Genomic DNA, 26,157 nt, shown 5'->3' with positions numbered 1-26,157 from the left:
TCAAACCCACAGATGAGGCACACTGAAGAATCCATCTGGTCATGGATAGCTGGCTGCTTAGTGATGTCAAACAGCTTGGTTTCATCTGTCCCAGGAGAGGCTGCTCAGCAAGTCTGTCATGGAGCTGTACCTCTTGAGTGGAGGCTTCACTGCAGTTCCTCCAACCTCAGCCTCCTCTTTCACAGCGCTGGAGCTGTGGCAGCACAGAGAATGAGGGAAAGGTAGAAGGAAAGTCCAATGCTAACTCATACTGGCAAACATTTTGATTGCTTTTGTGCACCACATTCTCCAAACACGTCTTTGAAATGGTTAAACGTTTGGAAGATGGCACTGCAGGAGCTGAAGAACCTGCAGCACTTTATGCACAGGACTTAATAGCAACAGAATGACTCCTAAATCCAAGCAACCTCAATAGCTGGCCCAGGAATTCAAGCTGAGCTGTTGGATGCTGCCAAATAGAATGTGCTGCTTTCCCCTCCCACCTCCTGAAACACAGATAATCTGAGTAGCAAATGATGCCAGGACAGATAAACATCTCCTACTTGCATCACCCCTGCAACTCTAGACCCTCCTGGAGCTGCCAAAGCACGATGATGATTTAGCTGGAAAAGTGTTTTCAGCCCTAACTGAGCAGACCTTTCACCTTGGGTTTTGTGCATCTCTACCACTCCCACCTCTCCTTCTTGCACCCTGCCCCCAAACCTTGCTTCTCTCTCTGAGTAACAGCAATTGAAATTGTTTGGCCTTAAAATGGTGGGAGGCTCTGGCCCTTTGCTGAGCAGCAGCTTTTTCACGGGTGCGTGTGATTGCTCTTTGCTCATAATATATTCATTTGTTAAATCTCAGTTTGAACATGAGTAAATGCTGAAATCATTTTCCTGGTTTTCAGTCACCAACATGAGGAAAGGCATCCTGAAAGCTTGTTTATCCACCTTCCCTTTCCTCTCCCAGCACACTCTGCATTTCCTAAAATATCCTTCTGCAAATGCTTTTGTCTTCAAAGCCTTTGCAGCTCTTCTGCTGCCATTGTGTGAAAATAGGAGCGAGTCCTTTCTTTCTGGCCTGGCAGGATGAAGGGGTGGGATGGGTGTGGAGGCGTCTGTGCGTGCCAGAGAGTGAACAAGCATGAATAGGGCCAGCTGGCCACTCTCCTGCCTGTCTTTCCATCATTTCCATCTGATACTGCCTGCTCATTTGCAGGCCACATTCACTAACACAAAAAGACTAGGGAGCAAGAAAATGAATAGATATTTAAAGGGAAAAGCTTTATTTCTTATTTTCTTAGATCATGGTAGACTGCAAAACAACAAAAATGAGATCAACCTTGTTTTCCTTTTTTTTTTTTTGCCAGTCAAGCTTCCTTTTTTTTTTTTTTAATAAAACAAAACAGAAGAAAAACAACCAGGAAATTGTTCTCACAAAAACATGCTTTTTAATAAAAAAGAGAATAATGTTTATTGAGAGGGATTGTTTTCTGGATATGTACAATACTAATGCTGGAGGATTATGCTAACAGAAAACGCCAAACATCATGGATTGACTTCCAAAGTGTGGACAGTCCAAAGAGCAACGTCCTCAGAGCAATGTCTAAGTAAGTCAACAGGAACAAGTGAACAGTGGTTTTGATTTTTTTTTTACAACTAATTACCAGCCATTATGACTGAAGACCTGACACGTAATAACCTGCAGTGAGATGTACAGAAATCCATAAGACAACATAGAATTTACACAAGAAGGTTAACTGTTTGTGTAAGAATTTCCTCCAGAAAATGGAAGCATGTTCTAGACAGTTTTGGAAAAAGACAAAGAGAAAAAAAAAAGGTGAAAGAAAGTGCAGGAAAATACTAACATTGGATATCCTCAGATCACAGTGAACGTCAGTCTTCCTGGGTCCAAATCCTACCTGTTACCTTTATCTTCACCATTTCTGCTTACCCTCAATTAATCGCTTTATCATCACGATGTAAGAAAAATTACTTTTATGTGAGCCTTCCCCTGCTATTTCCTTTTTGCTGCAGCTCTTGTCAACTTGTAGTTTACACAAAAAGTGCAAAATTCAACATACCCTCAGGTGAAAGACACATATACCTTCCCAGCCTGAGCAGTACTAATCACAGCTAATCATTTCAGCACTAGGTAATGCTACCCAAAACATCACACAAACCCTGTCAGAGCAAACTCAGTAGCAATAATTTTGGGGGAGGGGAGAATGTGGAGATTAATAACTGCCACCAGTTAGATTTCCCACATGTTGGAGTGCTTTGAAGCAATTTCTCCCACTGCCTGCATTCTGGATTTATTTCTTGTTCTTATTCAGAAACAATGTAGGGTACTGGGAAGAGGTAAGAGGTTGATTTTAGGCATCACTTCCCAGAGAAGTGGTAATGTAAAAATCAAGACCATATTTTTCTTTCAATTTTTACCTGCACTTAGTTTTCTTTTTAAGCAATGTGTGACTCAGCTCAGTCTGGGTTGTGCACCCCCAGCTGCCAGATACAGTCCCCTGTGAGGCTTTGTTCCACCTCTAATAACCCTTACAGACATTCCTTCTGTCTCAACTTTCACTTAAAGGTTAAAGCCTTTGTCTCACCCCAAAACATGCAGAGGATGTCACTGCTAATAACCAGGTCTGGGGATGTGAGGGAGACCCTGTGCTCCCAGCATTTAGGTCAGCATATTCCCAAAAGAATTGCTTCACTTCTCAAATGGGGGAACACTTTCGATGGGCTAATCCACAAAGTCAAAGAAAAAACCCATGATTTCTCTGTTTTATCCTCAGCGGGACACACATTTCTCTCTCTCAGCAGTGTGCCTTCTGCAGTATCTCCTGCTAAAATAAATGGTGGTTCCCTAAACAGTAATTTTTGCATCTTCAGGCTTTCTCCTGTTTCTCCACCTTCCTTCTGTCATATATCCTATTCCATAAACATTACCATGAGAGGACCATGATGTGTTAATCTTGTTTTGAAAATTACCCCAGAGTTTCAGTAGATTTGCTGGCTTCTGTGCTTGAAGGACTTTACACCTCCCTGTGGCTCAATACATCTGTGGGGTTTAGCTTTTGTAGCACTTAAGCTTTGACCTAAGGACGAGTGCAGTGGCCAAAATCAACTCCTTACTCAGCTGAAGAGCTGCAGCTAGAGAGCCTGGCATGACTTATTTGCCAGCATGTAGCTCTGACAGGTTTGTTAGTGTGGGATAAGCTTCCCCCCAGCTGGACAAGCCTGAGTGAGGGAGCAGACACAAAAGCTTTGGAGGACAGAAGTCTGTCAGAAGTCAAATATTTTGGTATTTTGGAGGGAGAAATTTGAAGAAAATTGGCCTTAAATCTAGGACTCATTTTCTTCTGGATTCTAGGAAATTCTCCTTCTGACAGATTAAAACGCAGTGCAAAGGAATTACAGTGTTGGAATCACTACAAGAAGGTGAAAAGGAGCTAAGGTTTGGGTCTTTTAACCTCGGCAACAATCAGCTCTAATTGTATGTATGGCAACAGCTATTGGCACCTGAATAAGATAAAACAGCAGAAACTGCTTTAACTCTGGTTAAATGTGCTCAGAGGACTCTTGTGAGTAGTCTAGACAGTACCAATTTAGAATATCACAGTCTAATACTGGTAAGAAATGGTACTGAGAGATTTGTTGACTCCTTTAAGATTCAGGTAATTTTTAGGCCACATCTTGAATTTGTTGCTCACACTTTTATGAATGATAAAAAGAGATGGAACATCTTGTAGGAGTTGCAGGAGTTGGCTTCTGACTGTTGAGGTGTCCACATCTAATATGCATCTATTAAGTATAAACATTGCCTGGAGGCAAACATAAGAGGAGAACTTGAAGCAAGGGTGTATAAAAGTCAAGATAATATGGAGTTAAAAATGGGAATTCACCATCCTCCCTGATTTTACCTTAAGAACAGGGCCATCAAAATTTCCCAAAGAGAATTCTTACTCTTGTAAGAATTCACTACTTAGTGAGACTTTATCTATTTGACTGAAATTCCAAGTGAAAAATACATTAGAAGTATTTAAATATTTCCAATAGCTTGTAAAGAGTTTGAAAGTTTTCAACCCTATTCAGTACCAAACTAGATTTTAAATTCCATCTGGGGAATAACAACACAATGTTTTAGCTTATTCAAGTCAAACCGGTGCTAAAGAGATAAAATGGGAACTTTAAATTTCCTCCCCATTACAGGTGTTCTTAGTTCAGTGGAGACATATTCCTGATCACATCTTTTTTTCCTCAAAAGTGAAGGCTGTAATTAAAAAAGAAAACCAGAAAACTAGCACTGAAGCAAATCTATAAAGTTAAATACTGTAGAGTTGGACAGAATGATCTTCCAAAGTTAAAGAGAAGCTGAAATAGCCAATAATTGAAATGTCACAGGAAGAACTGGCTGCTAAGAAAAACCAAATATTTAAAGATGAGAAATATTTAACAAGTCACTGGATTAATTTCTCTGCCAAGTTCATCAGAACCAAACATATTTCTATTTGATGTCAGGGACATCAGGTACAGTCTGACTAACCTCATGGGCATAAAACAACCCTGGAGGCCTCTAGCCCAGAACACTTTAATGCAGAACAGTTTAAAGCAGAAAGAAAGAATGTCAGTGAACATATATTTTTCAGTGAGGTAGATCCACCTTGGTATTGAAGACAAAGAATTACATTTTACGAAAGAAAGTTGTAATTGTTGTATGAATAACTGCTTGTCAGAGATACTCCTGTCACACGACACACATAAGATTTATGTCCCTTCAGGGAGCTGTTCTGAGTTTTGCTCTTCTCCTTCACTGGTTTCTCACCATCTTTACTCCATGGAAATATCATAGTGATTAGCCAACAATTGCAAATTTTAATTAAATTGAGATTTCAAGGTGATTCCTGCTCTGTTTCTTCATCTCCAGCCTAATTGCACAGGCTTAACAAAAGTAGATACTTTCATGTTTTCAGTCTGCTGATTCGAACTGCAAGAAATTGTGAACACTCATATTAAAAATGCTGGGTCTTGGAGGGACATAATTTCCTTGGGGAAAAAAAAAAAAAAGAAAAAAGCCTGGGAATAGGTCTCCAGACAAAGTCTGTCATTCTTTGAAATTATTAAGAATTCCACTTCCTCCTAATTCTTCCTACCTCATCCCCATCCTCTTGAGGGAGCTGGGATCTCAGGGAGCCAGGTCAATGATGCAAGGGATGCACCCCTCACCTCTGACCAAATCCCTGCATGGTCACTCCTTGGGGCTGCTGCCCGTGGGTGGTGTCACCACCCACACTGGGGCAAGGGAAACCCTCAGCTGCTGTTATTTTTGCCAATATCTGAAAGGTTCACCTTCAGTGCCTCCTTCACTGGAATAGCTTGTGGAATTAAGACTGCAAAACCTTAGCCATATATTTCAGTTCAGTCTCAATTTTACCTTTGTGTGCACTACTTTTAAAAAGAAGCATAAACATGCTATCAATAATACTAATGACAATGGCTGTTCCAGTACAAGATGATTTCGATATGTTTATGGTAGCCCATGATTTAATTTACATACAACTGAACTGGTTAGATTTACAACTGGAACAGTAGATCATCTCTATGTACATCTTTATTTGGACAGCCTCTATACTATTGTTATATGGATAAAATGAATCTTTCAAAGGATATATAAAGCCCAGCCTAAGCTTGTTAATTAAGCACTCAACACATGGTATTTTAGTGACTGTAAGAGGAAAAAAATTAAACAATTTATGTAATTCAGTACTGCAGCAAACGACTGCATTGACAAGGTCACCATGCTAAACTGACATCATCCACACCACATCCAACTTTGAAAAATCCTCCATTGTTTGCATGGTGATGACTGTAAAGGGCTTTTCTTTTCCTTTCTGCCTGTTTAATAAGCAATTAAATTTTTTAAATTAGCACTTCAGTATACTTTTAATTTACAGGACAAAAAGCTTAAGTACTCTGTTGAGCTTTTTTGGCTACCTGTAAAAACTACAATTTTTTCCTCTACTACATCTGAATTTTATTTCCAAAGGTAACTCTCATTGACTCAGATAACCAGCAGTTTCTTTTGTAATCAAAAGCTCATTAGGTTGTTATTTACAGTATAAGTGATCAATAGTTTTTATTCTGGATCAGACAGTGTCAAAGCATTCTAATAATTGGTATTAAATGTAAGAGAGATACTGTAACCAAACCAAACATTAAAAAAATTTTCAAAAAGTATATACTATACTGGGAGATTATTAAAATTCCCGATACTGCCTAAAATGTTTAATGTGCTGAATACAAATGATATTTTAAAGAAAGCTTTGTGGATCGAAGATGAATTTAATAATCATAATGTTTAGGAATTTGTTTTGAAAATATTTTTAATTAGATAATGTCAGACTTCTGAATTACAATGCTATGTTCATTAGCATTTCAATAGGTTATACTATCAACTCCTTTTGACATAAAAGAATTTGATTCATTTTTAAAATCATGAATCTCATAATCTTTTTTCTGCTGCCCCTGGTTTTCAATAATTTGATTATCTTCTACAAGAAGCGCAACAGGAACCACATGGGCTTTGCTGGTAATGATGGTCTATATATCTCTTCTCTGAAAGCAGCTCTGCTGCCTTGGAAAGTAATTTGCAGTTTCTTATCAACACAGAATTAAAAAGTAATATTGTCTAATTTGTTATGTTCAGTGGCACAGAATATTGTAGAATTCTATCACATACAAATCGCTTTGAAACCTGTATTATGTGACCATAATCAGGAGTACATAAATGAATTTCAAAAATTATGGAAGTGTTTATTATTAGCCAAGAAAAATCTCAAAAGATGAACTTGTCAATAGGTTTAATAATCTCTTAGCAAGATGTGTATTTTGCACACTCAAACCTCAGTGCAGTTATAAAATAGTAATTTGTACTTTATAGTTGTATTGCAAATAACTGATCTGGACATTTCAGAGCAGGACAGGGCATAATTGTGTAAGTCTCAGAGTAAATCTCTACATCCAACATGATGAACTCCTTGCTTGCAGAAGTTATCTTCTACTTCCAATAGGAACAGAAACTGATTACTGTTGATCACTTAGACATAACTGCTTGTAACAGTCAACAAGCCATCACAGTAGGTATAAAGACAGCCCTTAGGAGAAATGCTGCCTATCTGATGACATTTAAAGCTTTAAAGAATTCCTTCTAGATACTGCGGGAAACCATAATGAACCAGCACAGGCTGCCAATGTCACTGAGTGAGAACCAAGTGATTAAATCATGTCTACTGGTAATATCACCATCCAAACCATTAAATTAGTTTATGGAGCTGGTCTTGCAAACAGTTCATCATGTCAGCAATGCCAAGGTCTGCGGTAGGAACTACCATGGTGAGATAAGCCTGTCACATGGGTACACGTGCATGATGCTGCCTTGTAACTGGATCAACCATCCTTCTGTGTTGATTTTAGCAGTTCTAAGAAACAAAACACAATTTAAATGTTATCCTACTACCTCTTGGCCCTCTACAACGTTTTGATAGGAGAAGTAAGGCATGAAGTTCCTGTAGCTTTTTGATCTGACATTATCAGGTATGTATAAACAGATGATGACTTTAGTTTTAGTAGAGCAAATAAATTGTATGTAATTTTTTTATTAAACAAAGAGTATAATAACTGGACTATATTATCACAATGGAAGCATAGAAGACCATAGACTGTACAGCTGAAACCCTGTAGCAAAATTTTTTCCTCATATTTAAAGAAAGGTATCTTTATCAAGCTTTCACAATGGCTGCTTCTTGCTAATTTAAGGAATCTTCACTCTTGTTAAGGCTAGATGATTATAATTAAAAGATAAATGTACTGTTAGAAGGTTCTACGCCACATTCTATTTTTATGAGAATTTAACTGAAAGACATACATTACACCTGTATGTGAATTATAATGGCTTCTCAGCAGGGAACGCAGAATCACTTACAGTACGTAAACATTTAGAGAGGAAAATGCTAACACACTGAAAGAGTTTAACATCAGTAGCGATTTATCAAATGAAGAAGTTTCATAAAGTCCATTTTCTGGGAGAACATTCACCATTAGACAAAAGCCTGGCATCCTTGATAGTCTGAAGTTCAATCAATTTGAAAACCAAAACCATTCAATGAGATAAACAAGATCTTAAGAAAACCGTCATCTTCTTTCTCAGGTAAAAGCCAGAATTAAAATAATAATTATTAAAATAATCCAACCAGGTCGCTTTACAGGCAAATTTACACACTGTCTCTTTAAAACACTGCATGCCCAAAAAGCCTTTTGGGTTTGGAATGTAGCACTGCACCAAGTATTTCACAAAGCCTCTAAATATCACAAGAAGCTTTTTTTTAGAGAGAAAAAAAAATAAAATTCCAGCTGAGACTGTTCTAGCAGGAGTGCCTCAGCTTAGCTCCCAGACCTGGAATTCCAGATAAACAACAGAGGACAGCAAACAGATTTTTTTTTTTGATTATTTTTTTTTTAACACGTCCTTTTGTAATGCGGCTACAAGACGACTGATGAGCTTAGGGACAAAATGAGTGAGAGTGCAAGTGTCATCAGGGTGAGCTGTGTGCTTAGATAGAAGCTGGTAGGAAGAGCCAGGGAATTCTCTGCAGATATGTGACTGGTGGAGACTCCCGCTGTGTTGTCCTTCCCGAGAGCATTCTGCAAGATACAACACCTGCCTTGGTCACCATTACAACATTTTCACTGCAAAGTATTTAAGTCTACATCATGAAATGCTTTTGTTTGCTCATGTCCCACCCTCCACTGATACCTATACATCAATCTCATAAAAAGAAAGATAAAAAAGGCATCAAAACAGATGTCAAAATGACAGTATTTTGAAATTAGTTAACATCAGTACTGCACACTTCAAAAAAGAGAAGAAAGTATTAAAAAATGCTTACTTTAGCAATGCTTCCATGTGTAAAAGTATGGCATTTCTTTAGGGATCCATGTTTATCATGCCAGCTTATTTTATAACAGCAAAAGCAGGACCCCCAGAGAAACTTCACCTTCTGCACAGTCAACAGAACAACTTTGTTTGACAAGTTATTTCTGGATAACAATAAAAAAACCTAAATCCTTGGGTGCAGATTATTAAATAAGTATCCTTGCTAAGTGCAATGGTGATTACTATGGGATCTCCCTAAACATGTGTTGTACAGCTACTGAAATATAAAATCAGCAGAGGACACTTTGAGCCCAGCTCTGAACTTCTAAGATCATTCTTTAATCCATTATGATATCCAAACATAACAAAACTGACAAGACACGTGTGAGGTAGCCCATGATAATCTTGACAGAACATCTTTTCTTATGGGGAGGCACGTGTGCTGTGAAATATCCAAGATCCACACTCACCTCATTAAGACAGAGCTCTGTATCTACAGATTCATTGGATTTTCGCTTCTTCTGTGCCTATGAACAAATAGAAAATTTATTTCCTGTAAAATTTATACATCCAGCAGCACAAAGCACTTAGATATTTGCATCGGTTGTCATAATCCTTATAATTTTGACAGTGATTTGCACATGATTAGCAAATAAACTCCAAATGTAACTGCATGTTTTCCAATAACATTCACATTCTCATTTGAATTTACAGCAAAATTTCAAACAGTCAGCTAAGGGTACTTAGTAATTACAATGATGAGTGCCATCAGCTGTAGAGAACATGTTATCTTCTGTGGCCACTTAAAAATGGTGCTGGATATTCATGAGAAGAAATTAAATATGACAGTTAATAATTACCATAATACCACTGCATATTAACAAATAATCTATGATATGCCCCAGTTTTAGGAAAATATGCAACACTGGAGTATTTTATCCTTAATGATTCTTGCAATTTTCCCAGCTATTATGATAAAAATACAAATACTGTTTTAGTATATTTCATGGCTGCCAGAGAACCTCTTCTACAAAGCTGCAAGAAGAACACTGACTCAAGCAAGAAGCACTTCAGGTGATATCATCCAAAATGGCAGCAGCAGCCTGCACTCTGTCCAGCAGCAGGAGGTGTTTAATATTTCCATTCCTCAAGTGAACAAGTCTGGGCTGGGCATTTTCTGCTTTTCTTCAAGAGCAGTACTAATCCCCATGGTGTGGAAGGAGCTCCCAGGAAACAGTGCTATGGTTAACTTGAGCACTTCAGTGGTTCTCAGTATCAGTTTGTTCTTTGCATATTCCAGAAACAAACCCAGCACCCTTTTTCAGGAGGTAACTGGGCTAAAGTAAATCAGTTCTTCTAACAGAAGACTTGGGTTTACAAAACTGCTGACTGCACTGGGCACATCTGATGCTTCTACCTGGAAGTTTTGTTGGACCTGCAACTTATTTACTGCAGAAAAACGAAGATCTGAATCTCACAGCGCTGCATTCATTTTACACTGCAGAATCTCACTGGTTTAGGCAGTGATGGCCTGGACTAAAGCTGTGAGAAGGTGCTGAGCAGTCTGATTTTATGCCCTCAAAAGATTCAGTTCCACATACAGCTATTCTACTCCGTATCTGAGAGCCACTGGTTCTGCCAACGGATACAAAATAGTCTTTGACCTAATTACTGATTTTAGAAACCAAATGAAGGAACTGAACTTCTTGTTAGGAAACACATTCTCTGCTTTTGATGATACATGAACATATTACAGACAACTGAAAAAGTGAAACAGCTGGGATTTAAGAGAAAGACACCTCAGCTATAGTAAGAATACATACTGAATATATGTTGATAGTTTTCATATATATGAGAAAACAATAGCTCAATTTATTAATAAATACCCTCCATAAAATTTCCTTCTTATATACCCTTTCTACTAATTAGTACCATTAAAGTGGTTATGGTAAGCATAAATTTAACTGTCTAAATGGAAAAATAAGTGCCTGGAAGTAAATTTGCAACAAAAAGAAACATCACAGTGAAGCCTTCCTGCCCTGTTTGTAGTGGATAGGAAACTTCTTTTAAAGGCAACTGGGTAGCTTAACTCCTCAATGGCTGGCTCCAAGGAAACAGGTAAAGAAGGAGAAACTAGATTTAAATCCTGATTTTCTTACATCCATAACACCCACACTACCTTGACTTGAAATGTGAGGCTTCAGATAAAGCCTCTGGATCAGAGGTTCAGTTCCTGACAGTGTAAACTCTAAGGATCATACAAGCGTCATATTTCTCAGTTTGTCACTCATTGCTAACTTTCCTATTCCCACAAGTGTCTCTTTATTGGAAACACTGTGCTTTGCTGCCTACATCTCCTGTGGATTCATGGCACTGTGCTAACTACAGGTCTACAACTGGTAGTTGGTCTCAACACCAAAGTTAGAATTTATAATCCTTTTGTACTGTGTTTATCAAATGAGAAAAGAGAAAAATATCATTATTTTGCCTCTATGCAGTAAAGTCTTCCTTTACTTACTTCAGCCTGAAAAACAATGGAGTGCAGCAGCTAAAACATATTTACCTCTGAGAACACTATTTTAAGGGTAAAATCAACAGCTAGAAAAAGAACCACCATAAAAAACCTCTTTTCAACCATTTTGATAAACATTCACTGGTTTTCTTTTGGAAAGTGATACTTCTCTGCACCCATATACTTAGTGTAGATATTGTAACATCAACAACACTTATTCACATGCATCCTCTATTATATTGTCCTCCTCTCTTAGCACTGAAAAGCAATTTTAATAATCAGGCAGGCTTTCCCCTTATCAAAACAGAAAGGACAGTATCTTCTATTTAAAAATACAACAAAAATGCAACCTCTTATTGGGAGGATGGCAAAGGGAGAGAAAAAACTGTCATTTTGAGGATGAGATGAGACATTATCTGCCAAGTTCAAATTGGAAGAGTACATTTTTAGTGTTGAGTTATAAACCAGTGAGAATGGGTTATAATGGAAATACTGGCATAGGCTGCACTACTGGAATACAACAGTACATCACTAAATCACAAGTAATGGGATAAAAAACCCAAACCTGCATGCTGAAGAGAGTGCTATAGAACGTGTATGTCCTTTACTTACAACTCAAGGGGAAAATTCTTCCTGCCCTGCTCCTGGGCAGAAACAGCTCTACACGTGGCAGAACTCTTTGTGCTACAGTGAGTGAACATCTTATCGGAGCTTTAAAAAAATCAGGGTTTGGAGGTTATGCTGATAGCCCCGGTGGAAATACACCCAGACTGGGAGACATGCCTTTGAATTAAAGAGGATGTCTTCTGCTGTTGGATATTTTCCTTTCCAACATCTTCCATTATCCTAAAAACTCAAGAGAAATCAACGTCCATCACGTACAGCTGCAGACAATTCTGGAATAACTGCACCATCACTTAATTTGGGAATTGAGAGCTGTTCATTATTCAAGATGCCAAGGATTCACTGCCAATCCCATCTCAGGCATCCAGCTTGCCTACCAAGGAGGCAAGAAGGTGTTTTCAAATGTTCTAGAAGTACCTAACTCCACAGGAGTAAAAGAGCACACTCAAATGGCTAAGTTGTCTGTATTCAAATTTGTATTCTTTTAAAAATTTATTGCAAAGTTGTTATCTGGTGACAGAAAGATCTATGGGGATTCCATCATTAAATAAAAAGACAAGTAGGGCTGGGCTGATAAAAATAACTTTTAAAAAAAGTGAAAGAAAATCAGCTTAAAATTAGTGGCTAAGAAAGACATATGAGTTCTTTTCTACTGAGGAAAAATACCATTTGCTAATGACTTACTTAATGACACACTGAGCTGTGACATATCTGAGACTGTAAAACAAAGTTGCATAAGATGGGTTGACACTTACTCCTGCTTTGCAGGGAACTGTAATTCATTAATGTGAGCTACTCTGATGAAGCTGCATCCATACAGCCAACAGGCTTGAACTCACTTACGCTTTTACATTTTTTAAAAATGAACACCTGCTTTCCCAGAGAATCTTCTCATTGTATCAGCACAAGCAACAGATGATATTTAGAGATAATTGTATTTAAGTACCTCCTGACGAGCTTCAGCATCATGTCTGCTAGTCACGTACAAGCCTTGTTTTGGTCTGAAAACCCTTAGCTTTCAATATCAGAACTAAAATATTGGACATAGTCAAGGGCTGATAGAGCAACAAACAACGTCCAGAAAAAAAAAAATTCTTATTACGAGAAGCAAAATTTTACTTCTTTCTTTCCTAGAAAGAAAGTTAAATCAGGGCCAGCAGAAGAGGTTTTCTGAAATGAGAAAGAAATATTGCTTATAGAGATGTTTCTCCTTCAGAAGTCTGTGTGGACCTCCATGTTTCCTTCTGATCCCAATGCATCCTACATGAGTTCAATTGCATGTCCCTAATTAGTCTTCTCTTGCCCTGCACCTAATAACTAGCATAAGATCCTCCTAAAGTAACTCCCTTCTTTCTACCCCCAAATCCCTCTAGATCCATCCTTTGCAAATACCATAGCCCTGAGTTTATGCCCAGAAATGCTATCTTGCCATTATGCATCCAGTTTTTGCAAATCACAGCCCTGCATGGTTAATACACGCATTGAACACTGCAGCAGTCTCACGAGGAGTCAGTACACACATTCATGGCTGTCTACCAGCAGTATTTTTGTATGTTCACTACAGCATGAATTTCTGTTATTCACAGCAAGGAAAAGTTCTGACTGGGGATGTCTCCAAATGGAGGTGAGCTTTAATTTGGAGGGAGGGAAGGGAAGAAGAAGGATGTAAAGGGAGCTGAATGCATTGGCTCTGAAAGCAAACAGGCACAGAGTGCCAGAATTCAGAACCCAGCCCCTTTCTTTAGCCATGGATTAATGAGCTTTATGGAGGGTATTGCTTCGACAGGGAGAGGCAACAGAAGCATCATTAGGACAGATATCTGCTATCTAGGCTGTTTATACAGCTGATCTTAATGAGTGAGCCCTTGTCCTCTCCTGAGATCCTGGTTAGTTATGCCCATATTAACAAGCCTTTCTGAAGAAGAGGGACACATCTCCCAGGATGCATCCTTGAAATGACCACGCTTCTAACAAATAAGGGTGTTTGTTCTTTTTGCTCTTCTCCGGTGTTGATTAGAGAGATTTACTATGCAACTAACCTGTTTTTCCCAATAGCAGGACACAAACAATAAGCTGAGAAATACACAGACTGAAAAAATGCAATCAGTTTAACTCTTCTGTGCTCACTAAATGGATGGTGCATCTACCACACCTGTCAATAGTATTTTCTTATTAGCACAGGAGTACTATGCCACACTGGAGTATAATTACTTTCAACAGGGAAGATAAGAAAAGTGTGGGTCACAGACACAGGGTACAATTCAGCATGGGGTAATCCTGAAACCTGTACCATCCATCCAGAGTGCAGAGCTATTTAAGCTATAAAAACAATCAGCTCTGCACAGTCCTATAACAAAGCAGCCAGATCTTTTTTCTGCTTCTTTTTTTTTTCCTCTCTGCTGAGTCAACCCTCAAGACACAAGCTTGGGGCATGAAATTATCAATTGTCATTCGGCATAAAAGCACTGCAGTTCTGTCATGGCACTTTGTACAGAGAAGAAAGTATCTTCTAGAAACAAGCATCATGAAGACATTACTGGCACTATGCTCCAGAGCTACAGAGATAACACCCAGCATAGACAGAAGAAAACCACAAGTTTTTTAGCTGAGAGACATTAAATAAAGTAAACCAAGCATCCCGTTGTGCCCATATATGCACTGGGAAAACACACACTAAGGGTTTTTTTACAGCATTCCCCTTATCCCTCAACATTAATAAATTCTTGCTGGATTTGATGACTTAAACATGAGAAACAAGAAACAGAGAGCAACCTTAAAGCAGGGAAGTTTGTTTTCTGGACAGGAAAGAGAAAAAGGGATGGCGGGCCTCCTGAGATTATTTTCGTGGCTTCCTCCAGGAGGAAAGTGGTTGAAAAGAAGTCCTCACCCCAGAGCAGTCTAGAGGAATCCTCTGGGAGAGGGGCTGGAACAAACGTAGGTCCTTCTTCTGCTAAAGCCAGCTTCCAGCTCTTCAGCCACCAACAAGGGAGAACTGCCCCGTCCTTCTGGACGGGGCCAGGTGGGCTGGGAACAGCATCTCCTTCCCAGACCACAGAGTAACAACGTGAATCAAATCAGCTCTGGTCTAACAGACACTTGGGGCTCCTGACAGATGCAGATGGAAACACACATAGCAGCAGACATCACTTCAGAAATCTAAGAAACGGGCTGAAGAGCTGATAAAAGTCTGGTAGGGATAGAGGAAAAACTCCCTTCAACTTCTTCAATTTGTGAATTGTTAGAAAATTTGATTGAAGGGTAAGAACTGGAAGTAATCCTCCCAAAAGGAGCTGAAAAGAGTGTGGAAGGAAGGAAGGATGACCTATATGATATTAATTATTGCTGGACCATTCCCAGATCCTTATGTTAATAAACATAAGACCTCATTAAGCTCCATCTCTCACTGCACTTATATGGCTGGGATAACATAGCACAAAAATTGCCTAACAGCAATCTTAAAGATTTTATAAAAAACAGATCCTATCAGAAACACCAAACTGATCAAACAGCTTACAAGGACCAGACACAGAGATCTTCAAATATTTATTTCAAGCAATTAGTCTCCCAGTGAGCATAGCACAAAATATGACACTCAGCCAAGACAACTGAGCTGACTTACCTTTCATGGCAGTACAGTAACTTGCTAACAATTTTGTTTTCATCTTCAGTCATTCATTTAGCTGAGTAAAATGAATTTCTATAGTCCCAGATTCTTGCTTCCTATTTTTAGGGGATATTATGCAATTCTCCTAATATGGTCTTTTTATGGATTTGCCGCAAGCAAATATTTTTGCATTAAGAAGGGCAGAGAAGGAAACAGAATACTAAAAAGCAGAGACTGAATAAGTTTTATTAGGTTAATATCTCAACATCTCAGGCTGCCTAGGTTGTTGAGTTTTTTCTTTAGTTATAAAACTAAACATCCATGTAATCCAAAGTTGAGTTGTTTTGGATTTTATTATTAAAATGCATTTCCCTAGTGATTCACCACAGAGATCAACCCAGTGCCACGGACAGCAGGTACAGGTAGCATCTGGCTGCTGAGCAGCACCTGAAGAAAAGCAGCAGGAACACAAAGCCATTGCAGTCTCAGTTAAAAGACCTACTCAGCTTTTAATTTTTAAGAAAGGTAAGTAATTGAAGCACTAGAGATCCCACAACACTTCTCCATGCTGGTGTGAGTGGCCTCGCATGTCCAAATACACAAACGAAGTTGTTCAGCTTGGCAGCAGGTGAAGTTCCTGCCTCCAGGATTAGGCTGGGCTGTGGTGCGCTGGAGTGTGGTGGTGGGAACACTCCCGAGCAGCTGTGAGCCCCAGCTACTGCGGGACCACCTCAGCCTGCACGGTGCTAACGAGCCTTGGAAAGAGGCACCACATCCATGTGCCTGCAGGGCTTCTCCAGGGCAGCACCACCTCGAGGTGCTCCAGGACAGGCAGAATTCCCTGTGCCTGCTCCTCGCCGGAGAGTCCCCTCCACTGCAGTCACACACCAGCACACTGTGCAGCCAGGACCCTGCTAAGGGAGCCTCCACAGCCGAAAGCAGAGCTGCAGGAGGGCAGCTCAGCAGGGATGCTCGGCCTCATGAGACTCCCAGCTCGGAGCTGGCGGAAGGTGGAAGGGATTAAGCAAACAAGGTCAGGCGCTGCCTCCGCCCGCCGGCAGCAGGACCAGGGGTGCTGCTCTGTGCTTCTGCAGCTGCAAGGGAAGATCAGGCAAGCTTGCTTGAACACCAGTCTGCATGGGGCCCCGAGCTCAGCACGACACGAAGCTTCCCTTCGTGCTATGCCAACCTTGAGCAACTGGGATTACTGCTGGTTTTCTGAGCACCGCGCTCACTCATAAATTTTAAAAGAGAAGGCAAGGGGACGACCATGAACATCTGCTTTTTGTTAAGTGCCTAAAAATGTTAAGGACTTTCTATTAACAGTACGTGTATGGACGTGTGTGTATTGTGAGTACTGGCATGGTTACACAGAGAAAAATAACACGGAGAGCCTTAAAAGGGTGAAAACACTTCAGGTAAGAAGTGACTTTTGCTGCAATTACAGAGAGGCAAAAGCAAAGGCTACAATAAAGTAACAATGAAGTAACCTTGAACACAAAGGTAAAAGAAACCAGTTAGCTGAGCAGCCACCCCACAGCCGTGCCTTTCCTGCCTCTGTTTAGTTTGCACATTTCAAGCACAATGTATTTATTTCCACAGTGGCGTGGTGGCGTACCCAAGTCCCACTAAATCATGGCATGATTCACAGGCTAGTTCTTTTCTTTTAAAGTAATCCACTCTTGAACAGCTGTGATTTGGATTAATTAGTGAATTTTGCATTTTTGGCACAATCTGCTCTCCAGAAGTGCCACTGAAATAAAAAATTAAAGCATTCTCTCCCTTCTCTAATCCTGTAGCTGAATTTTGCAGGTGCACAGATGTATCCTCAGAACTGGCAGGGCTGCAATTGTAGTGAATGTGCTGCAGTACTTGTCTCAGTTCCTTTCTAGCACTGACAATACCATTTAGAATAAAAAATAAAACATTTTTTTAAATAGTGGAATTAAATCTAGCAAGGTGAGTATTTAAAAAAAACCCAACAGGTTATGGTAAATTGTGGCTTTGATAGGCAGCTATGCCTCAAGAATTCAGCAAGAACCATAACATGAAAATTTTCACCCAAATAATTAATGTTTTGGATTTTTTTAATATGAAATGCAAGACAACTTCAAGCATAGCTGCTAGCAATGTCCATGACAGACTATTTTTATTTTCATTAGAATAAAAGCCTTTAAAAGTGTGTAGGAAGGTGTTCAAATTCACTGCTAGCATTTCTTTTTAGTAAAATCTGATAGCCTTTTAATTTCTAAAAGTGAATGAATATCATACAATTTGGACTACTGCCATTTTATTTTCTAAGGCAAGCATATTTTTCAACATATTTAAGTTCATGACTGAAAAAGAAAATATCCAACTGGTCTCGTCCACAGATTTCCATTAGCTAAGCTAGACCTTGGTTTGTCCTGTCAGCTTCCTAAATGTTATTAAAAGGCCCTTGCAAAATGGGTCTTAAAACTCAATACTTGCGAGAGACTTTGAGGTAGCATCCAACATTCATTCTCCCCTTGCTGAAGTGAGTGACGGAGAGAAAAATCACCCCTTCTCAGAAATACTATCAGTGAAACCCTGACAGTAATTCTCTTTAATGGGCTATCCTACAGTGGACCATACTTTAATGGATGGTATTAGAGTGGCCTTCCTCATATCCCTGATTTACACATGAACGATGCTCTCACAAGCAGCCACACTGTAATTAATGAAGCTATTCAAAAAAGCAGAGAAACTCTTGTAGCAGATCTCTGCAGAATCATGGCATTATTAGAAAGGTGCCTTATTCTTTACTGTCCTGATCCCACCACACCAACAGGAATTTTTCCACTTGCCAGGCAGTACCAACTGAAAATCAGAAGTAACTTCCTAATATCATCTGCATACATGGCCTCAAATTTGAGAAGTAAGAAGTATGGAGGATTTTTTTCCATCACTGAAACAATTTGTTAGACACAGAAAGAATGTTAGATGTTTAACAATTATAACCCTGTTAAAACAAAACTGTGCCTATAATGACCAGATTATGCAAATAATTATCAGATTATGCAAAATTGTATTCACAGGATATAATCCTTTGTTTCATCCCACAAGTTCTTCACAGAAGGACAGAAGGCTTAAATTTATGTTTACATTTAATAAGCTGGAAAATAAAAACAGATGAATGCTAATAATGTCACTAACGCAGATTAACAACATCACTTTGGGTATATTTTGAAACATTTCCATACTAAACTGGAAGAAGCTTTAGAAGCTTAATTGTGACTAGTTTGCCTACTTTTTGAAGAATTATATTGTGGTAGACTGGATAGTTCAGGGGATTATTAATGGGACATACAGACTTAAATTCCAAGGTAGCTAGTTTAATCTAGCTCAGGTCAGTACTGAAAACTATTCTGTTGTATTTTTGAAATGAGGAGGTGGTTCTGAAGCACTCCAAGAGGACAGGTTCAATGCACAAAAGCGGCACTAATTTGCACCTCAGGCAGTGCACTTCATCAAAGAGACTGAGGAATTAATGGGGTATAGGTTTGTAAGGTCGGAAAGCATGCAGGATGTTTTCCCATGCCCTTCACTTCCCTTTCTGTGAGATGAGCTGTCCCACTCTGTCCTCAGATTTTTCTAAATCTACTGCACACCCTACAAGAAAAATCTTGAAGGTGCCCTCTGCCACCAAATTTTACTATCCTTTAATGGAACTCAAGAGAGAGATTAGAAGGTTTCACCTAGAAAAACATCTTAGGAGTGCTATCTGAAGAGAATCTTGATTGATGATGGTTGGCAGCAAATATTTCCCTGAGTGCATAATGGTTTTATTAATAGTTCTGGACTGAGCTGAAGCAAGTAGAAAACAGACCAAGTGAGGGGTGTTTTTTTATGATCTGCCTACTCAGATGCATCTAATCCTCACTAGCATCAGCTCTGTCTTCCTAGCAAGTTTCAGTGTCAATACATTGTCATCAAGTATCCAGAGAGGAAGCATTAAAAAAACACCCACAACTCCGTGTGTGCCAACCATAGCAGCAACATGGCTTCCTGTGTTACTCCTACCTACAGAGCAGAGGGTGGAAAGTCACAAGGATGACAGCACTGCTAGAAATGAGGGATGGTTGTGATGCAGACAGTGCCTACTGTGTATTAACATACGCTACTGTATATGGACACCAGCGCTGATACCGCACTATTGAACAGTCCCAGTCAGAAGTGAATTTAATGGGATTAAGAGATGCCTTGTTCACTGGCCAAGATGGCCTAAGCCTCTCTAGTGTTTGAGGACAGCATCCTTAAAAGGGATTTGGGATCTCACTGTGCTGCTCCCATTCAGTGACCGCTTGAACAGCATGAGACATCCCATCGCTGAGATGCTGTGCACAGATGAATGTAACTGCACTCCAGCAGGCTCTGCACAGAACAAAGGGCAGCAGATGATGAACGAGGACTTGCAGAGCACATATGAGCAGATGTGTCTCGCTGGCGTGGAGATTATGGGGAGCTGAAGCTTTGCCAGTTGCTCTGTTTAGATGTCCATGAAGCACCAGAGTCCAGCCCCCTGTTACAGGGACATAAGGCAGCACAACTTGCATTTCAGGGCCTGTCCCTGTGACATGGACCCAGTTCAGCTCCCAGAGAACAGAGCTCTCTCTTTTACTGAGGGCACTCACCAAAGAGCTACACTGATACTAAATATAACATGAGCCACCAGCCTGAAGGTGAAAAGCCTCTGCCTAATTAATTATTCCTAAGTATCCTCATTAAGCTGTTCTCTGGGTATAGACAGAGTGTGTTTTTTATCTAAACCTGCTTAGTTGTGCCTACGACAATCTGAATTTTTTCTCTGCATATAACCATGACTGAGTGCTTAGGAATAATCAGGAAATCTTAATCAAAATTAACAGGGGTTGGGCAAACTCTTGATGAGAGCAGGATTCTGCAAACATTTGCAAGAATTTCTCAAAGTTCAAAACCACTATGAAAAAAAGGGATAATTATTTCCTACTGAATTTGCATTTGGATTCTGAAACTGTATGCAAGCAGCTAGGTCCCTGAAGGAGCAGATCCCTAAATTGGCCCTGAGAACCAGACAAGTGCAGTGCATACACGACTGAGGCGTGCAGAACAGCACTCCAACACAGAAATCATTACAGACCAGCCAAGATGCATGCAGCTGGTAACTGACGACGTTTCCTGCAGAAGGTGAGCCATTGTAAAAGCCATATGGAACACTGTTCATCAGCAAAGTTCTGACCAAACCCCCTTTTATTGCATTTGTGCAGGCGCAAATTTAGGAATGGGTTTTCACGGATTCTTGTAACTGCTTTGCTCTCGTCTGTGCACACCTGATTTATATGGCCATTTATCCAACCCTCTGCACAGATTAGGTACTTAGGGCTGCAGGTAGCTATTTGGAGCCTACCTGGTACATGTCTTACCTGCCACACATGTAACAAATTCAAATGCACACATTTCAAATCTGAGCATGAATTCAGAGCATCCAAACGTTTAGGGTCATGTGGTAATGCGTAACTTGCCTTGAATCAGAGGCTACTTGAGGCTTCTGAAAATGTCAATCTGGAAAACTACAGCACCATGTAATGCAGCATTTACTAAATTACTGCCTGAATACCTAATTCTGTTTTAAGAAAGACATGAGGGAGGATAATCCTATAATTCTTTAGGAAACATGCTGAGTGAACCTACGAAAAATATTCTATGTTACGCACATCAGTCTATTTACCTGTGACTCATAAAAAGAGCAAAGCACGCAGGAGGGCTTAACCTGAGGAGGGATTATTAGGCCAAGTTCACTGATTAGGAACAGGACTTGGTGTGAAATAGTTAGGCTCACCTCCAAAGCACAGACTAAAATAAACATTTTGAACTCCTATTGATTTTGACAGCAAGGAACTGAAATGGGTGACAGTGTCTCATGTTCTGGAACGCAACAGCAAATTGAAAAATGCTGTAGAGTAGATGGTTGGAGGCTACATAAAGATCTATTATTTAGGTAAGACAGCTGATCAGGACTCATAAGGATAAAGATTAAATAGGAGATAAAGGGTGTGATTTATTCCAAGTATTTGATTACTAGTGTACAGTAAGTAGAGTTACAGACTGTAAGTAAAATGAGCAGACAGGGTAAGGGCAGAACAAAAATTTATGTTCAGCTGTTTTGTTATCATTAATGGTTTTTTTATTAAGAGTATAGATTAGCCAATTTGGTTAAAAGATTGTGTTTCATTTTCTGTCCTATAAACTTGGTTTGATTACTTGAAAAATTAATGAATGCTATGGAAAAGGTTCCAAATTTTAGCTCTTCAGCATTGTACTATTTGTGCAGCTATGCTGCCTCGTCAGCAATGTATGGGTTAGAATGATTACTTATTATTGCATTCTAATTTCCACTGGGCTTTTCTATATTTCATATTCTGGTAACACAGAATAAACTACTCCTAAAACGTCTTCTTTATTACTCCTGAAATGATTTTGATCTTATCTGCCACATGGCAACTGAGAGTCTGGGTAGTTTATTTTTTAAGAATGTTAGTTTCTGGGTTGCACAGAAATATCAAAGAATGATGTGCATGTATGTAAGGGGTAATGAATAATTACAATGTACACTTAAGGATAATTGCAATACATACAACTGTGGAGCTACTCCCTTTTTACAAGTGTATAAACAAAAGCAGACTTTGATTAGGTCGTGTGATTGCCTCCTTAAAATCAAATGACTTTATATGCATAAACATACTTCAGGTACTTGGGTTTGCTGTTGGCAGAGGAAGGCAATGAATCCTCCTTAATCAAGGATAAGGAAGCAGGATTGATTCAGACATTTTACCCAAATCAAAATGCAGACTTCAATCTCAACTGGACCCCAGTATGGCCACCACCCTCCTTTGCCTTTCCCTGCTGTGCCTTCTAGGGCAGCCCAGCCAGTGATGGCATGGAAAGTACTCCAGGACCATAAAGGCTCAACATCCCTCCAGCTCAGTGGTGCAGATTTTCATGGCTTTTCCCCCTTAATCTGCATTTAGCCATTAAATCATTGGAGGGAATACACAAAAATAATATAAATTAATTTCATAGCAGATTAAGCCTATGAGGCTGTTGAGTGTTCAAACATTACAGAATGGATCTGCAAGAAGAAAGGACAAAACAACCCAAACCAAAAGAAAAGAAAACAAACAAACAAACAAACCACACAACATGGAAAAACAACAAAAACAAACCAAGCAAACAAAAACAGACAGGAAAAGGATCTAATGAACACTAACGGCTAACTGGAAGTGAGGTTTCAGAGATGGTGTAGATATGCCAGTGAGCGTAAGACCATGAACTCTAATCAACACTTTTCTGTAGGATTAGACAAAATACAATCAAACATTTGTCCCAAAAAAGAGCACAGGTTTGCTGTGCTCTAAGAAATAGATAGCTCATCTATGGAAATAACCTGCTGATCATTAAGAAAGTGTCCAACAGTTCTGCAACAATCAGACTTCAAGAGCCATCAAGGGTGACAGTAAATGAGAAAATTATAGCACAATCTGAATGTAGTTCCCATCTGTGAGCTCTTCTCTACCCACTCATATACCAAGGACTCACAGAAATACCAGAGAACAACACTTTTGGGAAACAACTCTGGGGCAGGCAGCCCCACACCCCTACTCCAGGATCTAGGACCGTTTCTCCCACCTCTGAGGATTTCAGGGAACATAACTAGAGATGAGGCAAACCCCTTGACTCTGCATCAGGACTGTGCACTACTCATCAGGATCCCTCTCTGTTAGTGAGCCTTCTCCCCCAGGGAACGAGGAAATTGTACAAGTTGCTACCCTGCTCCCCTAAATTGTCACCCCCTCTACACCATCCCCCTCCAAGTGGGAGAAGGCAGGTAATTCATAGAACTCTATGCATCTGGGACTAAAATGCTTCACTATCCAGAATTTTTCAGCCTCCACACTGTCATTTGTCCTAAGCCGTCACGCTACAAAACAAAACCGTCAATACCACTTCAATAAAAGTGTTTAAAAGGACATTTCAATTATAGAAGTCTGGTGAAATCCTTCTGCTTGCCTAGGAAAGAACAATTCTTTGCAAAAATGGCAGAATTGATAAAGATTTTATTTGTTAAATTTTGATATATTCTGGCGACTGCTGAGCTATTTTTATACCTTAGCAAGAAACATCTCTTTATTGACAACTGTATTCATTATCTGATATAACACCAGTCTTTTACTTTGGTTTTCCTCATGAATCTCTGTGGATATATTTTTTTGAGGATAACCTAGTGCATTAACACAGTTTATAACAGTAAAATATTTATTGTTTCTAAAGCACAATGTGGTTTTCAGAAAAAATGAAGGCTATAAGGTGATAGCTGCACTAAAGTTAACAGCAATTCACTAGGTTTTTAAGGCCAAGAGTATCTTTTCATTATGAGTTTCTGGAATAACTAGTATGATGGGATTTTGGTGCATAATAAGGACTCCTTGAAAGCTATTCCTGTTTAAAAAAAAAAGTGTTCAAGATTTCAAGGCTTCTGCTCTTGATTTCAAGGCTTCTACTCTTGATTTCTTTTCCATTAGAAACCTAGTGGCACAATCCCTTTTGCCTACTTGCTTTGCAACAGGGTCAGCCTGCTGGCGTAACCAGAGCCACTTTCACTCCAGCAAGTACAGATGGGAGCAGAGACATGACTAGAACCTAATATTTGCTAATAGCAAACAATATGTCTTAAACAAAGCGCTTCGTCAGGTCCCATAAAGGCACAATATATTCTGAACTCTGCTTCCAAAGACAATATGATTAAACATGTACCATCGCAATGCAATGACCCAGAATTTTTATTGGTAGTAGTTAGGCCTTAAAATTAATTTATAATACTGTACTCCTTTTTATGGCTGTTTTTTGCAGACTGTAGTGAGCTATCTGTTTTAAAAGGGAAATACATGATGGACTAGGTATTTGATTGAGAACTAGAGTTGGCTGACATTAGGAATACCTTTAATATGATGAAGAACCACATAAAGTAATAATAAGGGCTATGAACAGTTTGATTTGGCTTATCTGATGTGATCCAATTTTCTGATTCTGGTTTATTCTAGCACTTTTGCATTTTTGTGGTATTTTTATAAGAGGATGCTCATGTGAAACATAGAAACGACTGTGGCTTAGGGGAACACTGCAAATGCAAATCTGCTTTTAGTACCAATAATTTGCAAAATTTTTTCTGAGGATAGAAACTATAACCTGTCCATAGAAATTTCAATTTTCTGTAAAGGTGTGCAGTGCCTTTTCATAAAGCTGTATTTTTGTAAGTCATTAAATTGGTTTTTAGTAACCTCATACTCATTTTCAATTGAACAATTATTAAACTATAAAACAAAATTGCACAATTCCTAAAACTGTAGTCTGGAGTTTTACAGTCTGCTATAAAGTGCTGCATTATTATAATACACCAAAGATGCTCAGACTATTACAACTTTTTTTTTTTTAAATGAACCATAAAAAATTTTATCATTGATGAAATAATTCTAAAGTATTGTGCTCTTCAACAGTATACAAGCACAATATTTTGGTCTCATGAAAAGCATGCTAATCAAAAAACCACAATTTAAATTGTAATTCTAATATGCAACATAAACCATGTCACTTTCTTTCAGTAATAGGAGTTTATTACACCCAACTTCAAACATTAAAAATCAGAGTATTGATCATTAAATATAAGGTCCAGTCTTACAGAGAGATCTTCATGCCAAAGAGACTGAGTGTTAAGCAGTGTAATAACTGGTGATAACATCAGAGATGTGATGACTTTCCTGTTGTGAAGTTTTAGCCTGTATTTCACTCCACAAATCACGACTGATCTTGTAAGGGGGCCTGATGTTCAACTCAGAAGTTCAACCAAGCCTGGTAAATGAGAACAATTTTCTCCTGACTACTGATGGCTGATGTGTCATAGCAACACTGACAGTGATATGATGCATCTGCACTATCGGGTTTGATCCTTGGCTACATCCTCACACTGTTCCTCGCTGTTCAAAAGAGAGGCAAAGGACTCCCTGTACTTAGAAATTAATCAGCTGTATGAATCACGTCTATAACTTCAGCAGGATTTCAACAAGCTTGAAAACAACCTGTCTTGTGTGGGGCTGAAATTCTTTGGCAAAGACGGTGGAGAGCCCAAGCGCATCCTTGCTCCAAGTGGGAACACCAACGCAACCATACCATGAATACACACACGTGTATGTGCACATTCCCTGCAAACCAGCCTGTGCCACTGGGATCTGCTGTTTGCACAGCAAAGCAGCTGGGTGGGGGCTACCTTCCTGCCTCAGAACACCAAGATTTCCACACAGACTGAAAACCCCAACATGTCTCTCACTCGTGGTCCCGTCACCTTCCCTGGATCTCGCACACATGCAAGAGTTGTGCAGTAAATGACTGCAGTCTCAAGGAATTGTATGTCCATACTTTTTGAGGACCCACTCCAGCATGGTGGTGAAGAAAA

General features: G+C 39.3%; 1 protein-coding gene across 1 annotated transcript in view; it reads right to left on the bottom strand.

The window, feature by feature from the left end:
* Nucleotides 1-1,409: 1,409 nt before the first annotated feature.
* GFRA1 (GDNF family receptor alpha 1) overlaps nt 1,410-26,157 on the bottom strand; it is a 138,786-nt gene continuing 114,038 nt past the window's right edge. The window contains exons 8-9 of the mRNA XM_032116508.1: nt 9,387-9,443; nt 1,410-8,684 (exon numbers count right to left, since the gene is read on the bottom strand). Coding sequence (XP_031972399.1) covers nt 8,523-8,684; nt 9,387-9,443 — 219 coding nt within the window. The 3' untranslated portion in view covers nt 1,410-8,522. The remainder of the gene's footprint in view (nt 8,685-9,386; nt 9,444-26,157) is intronic.

Source organism: Corvus moneduloides, chromosome 8 (assembly GCF_009650955.1).
Source record: "Corvus moneduloides isolate bCorMon1 chromosome 8, bCorMon1.pri, whole genome shotgun sequence".
Classification (NCBI taxonomy): Eukaryota; Metazoa; Chordata; class Aves; order Passeriformes; family Corvidae; genus Corvus; species Corvus moneduloides.
This window is presented reverse-complemented; position numbering and strand designations above follow the sequence as displayed.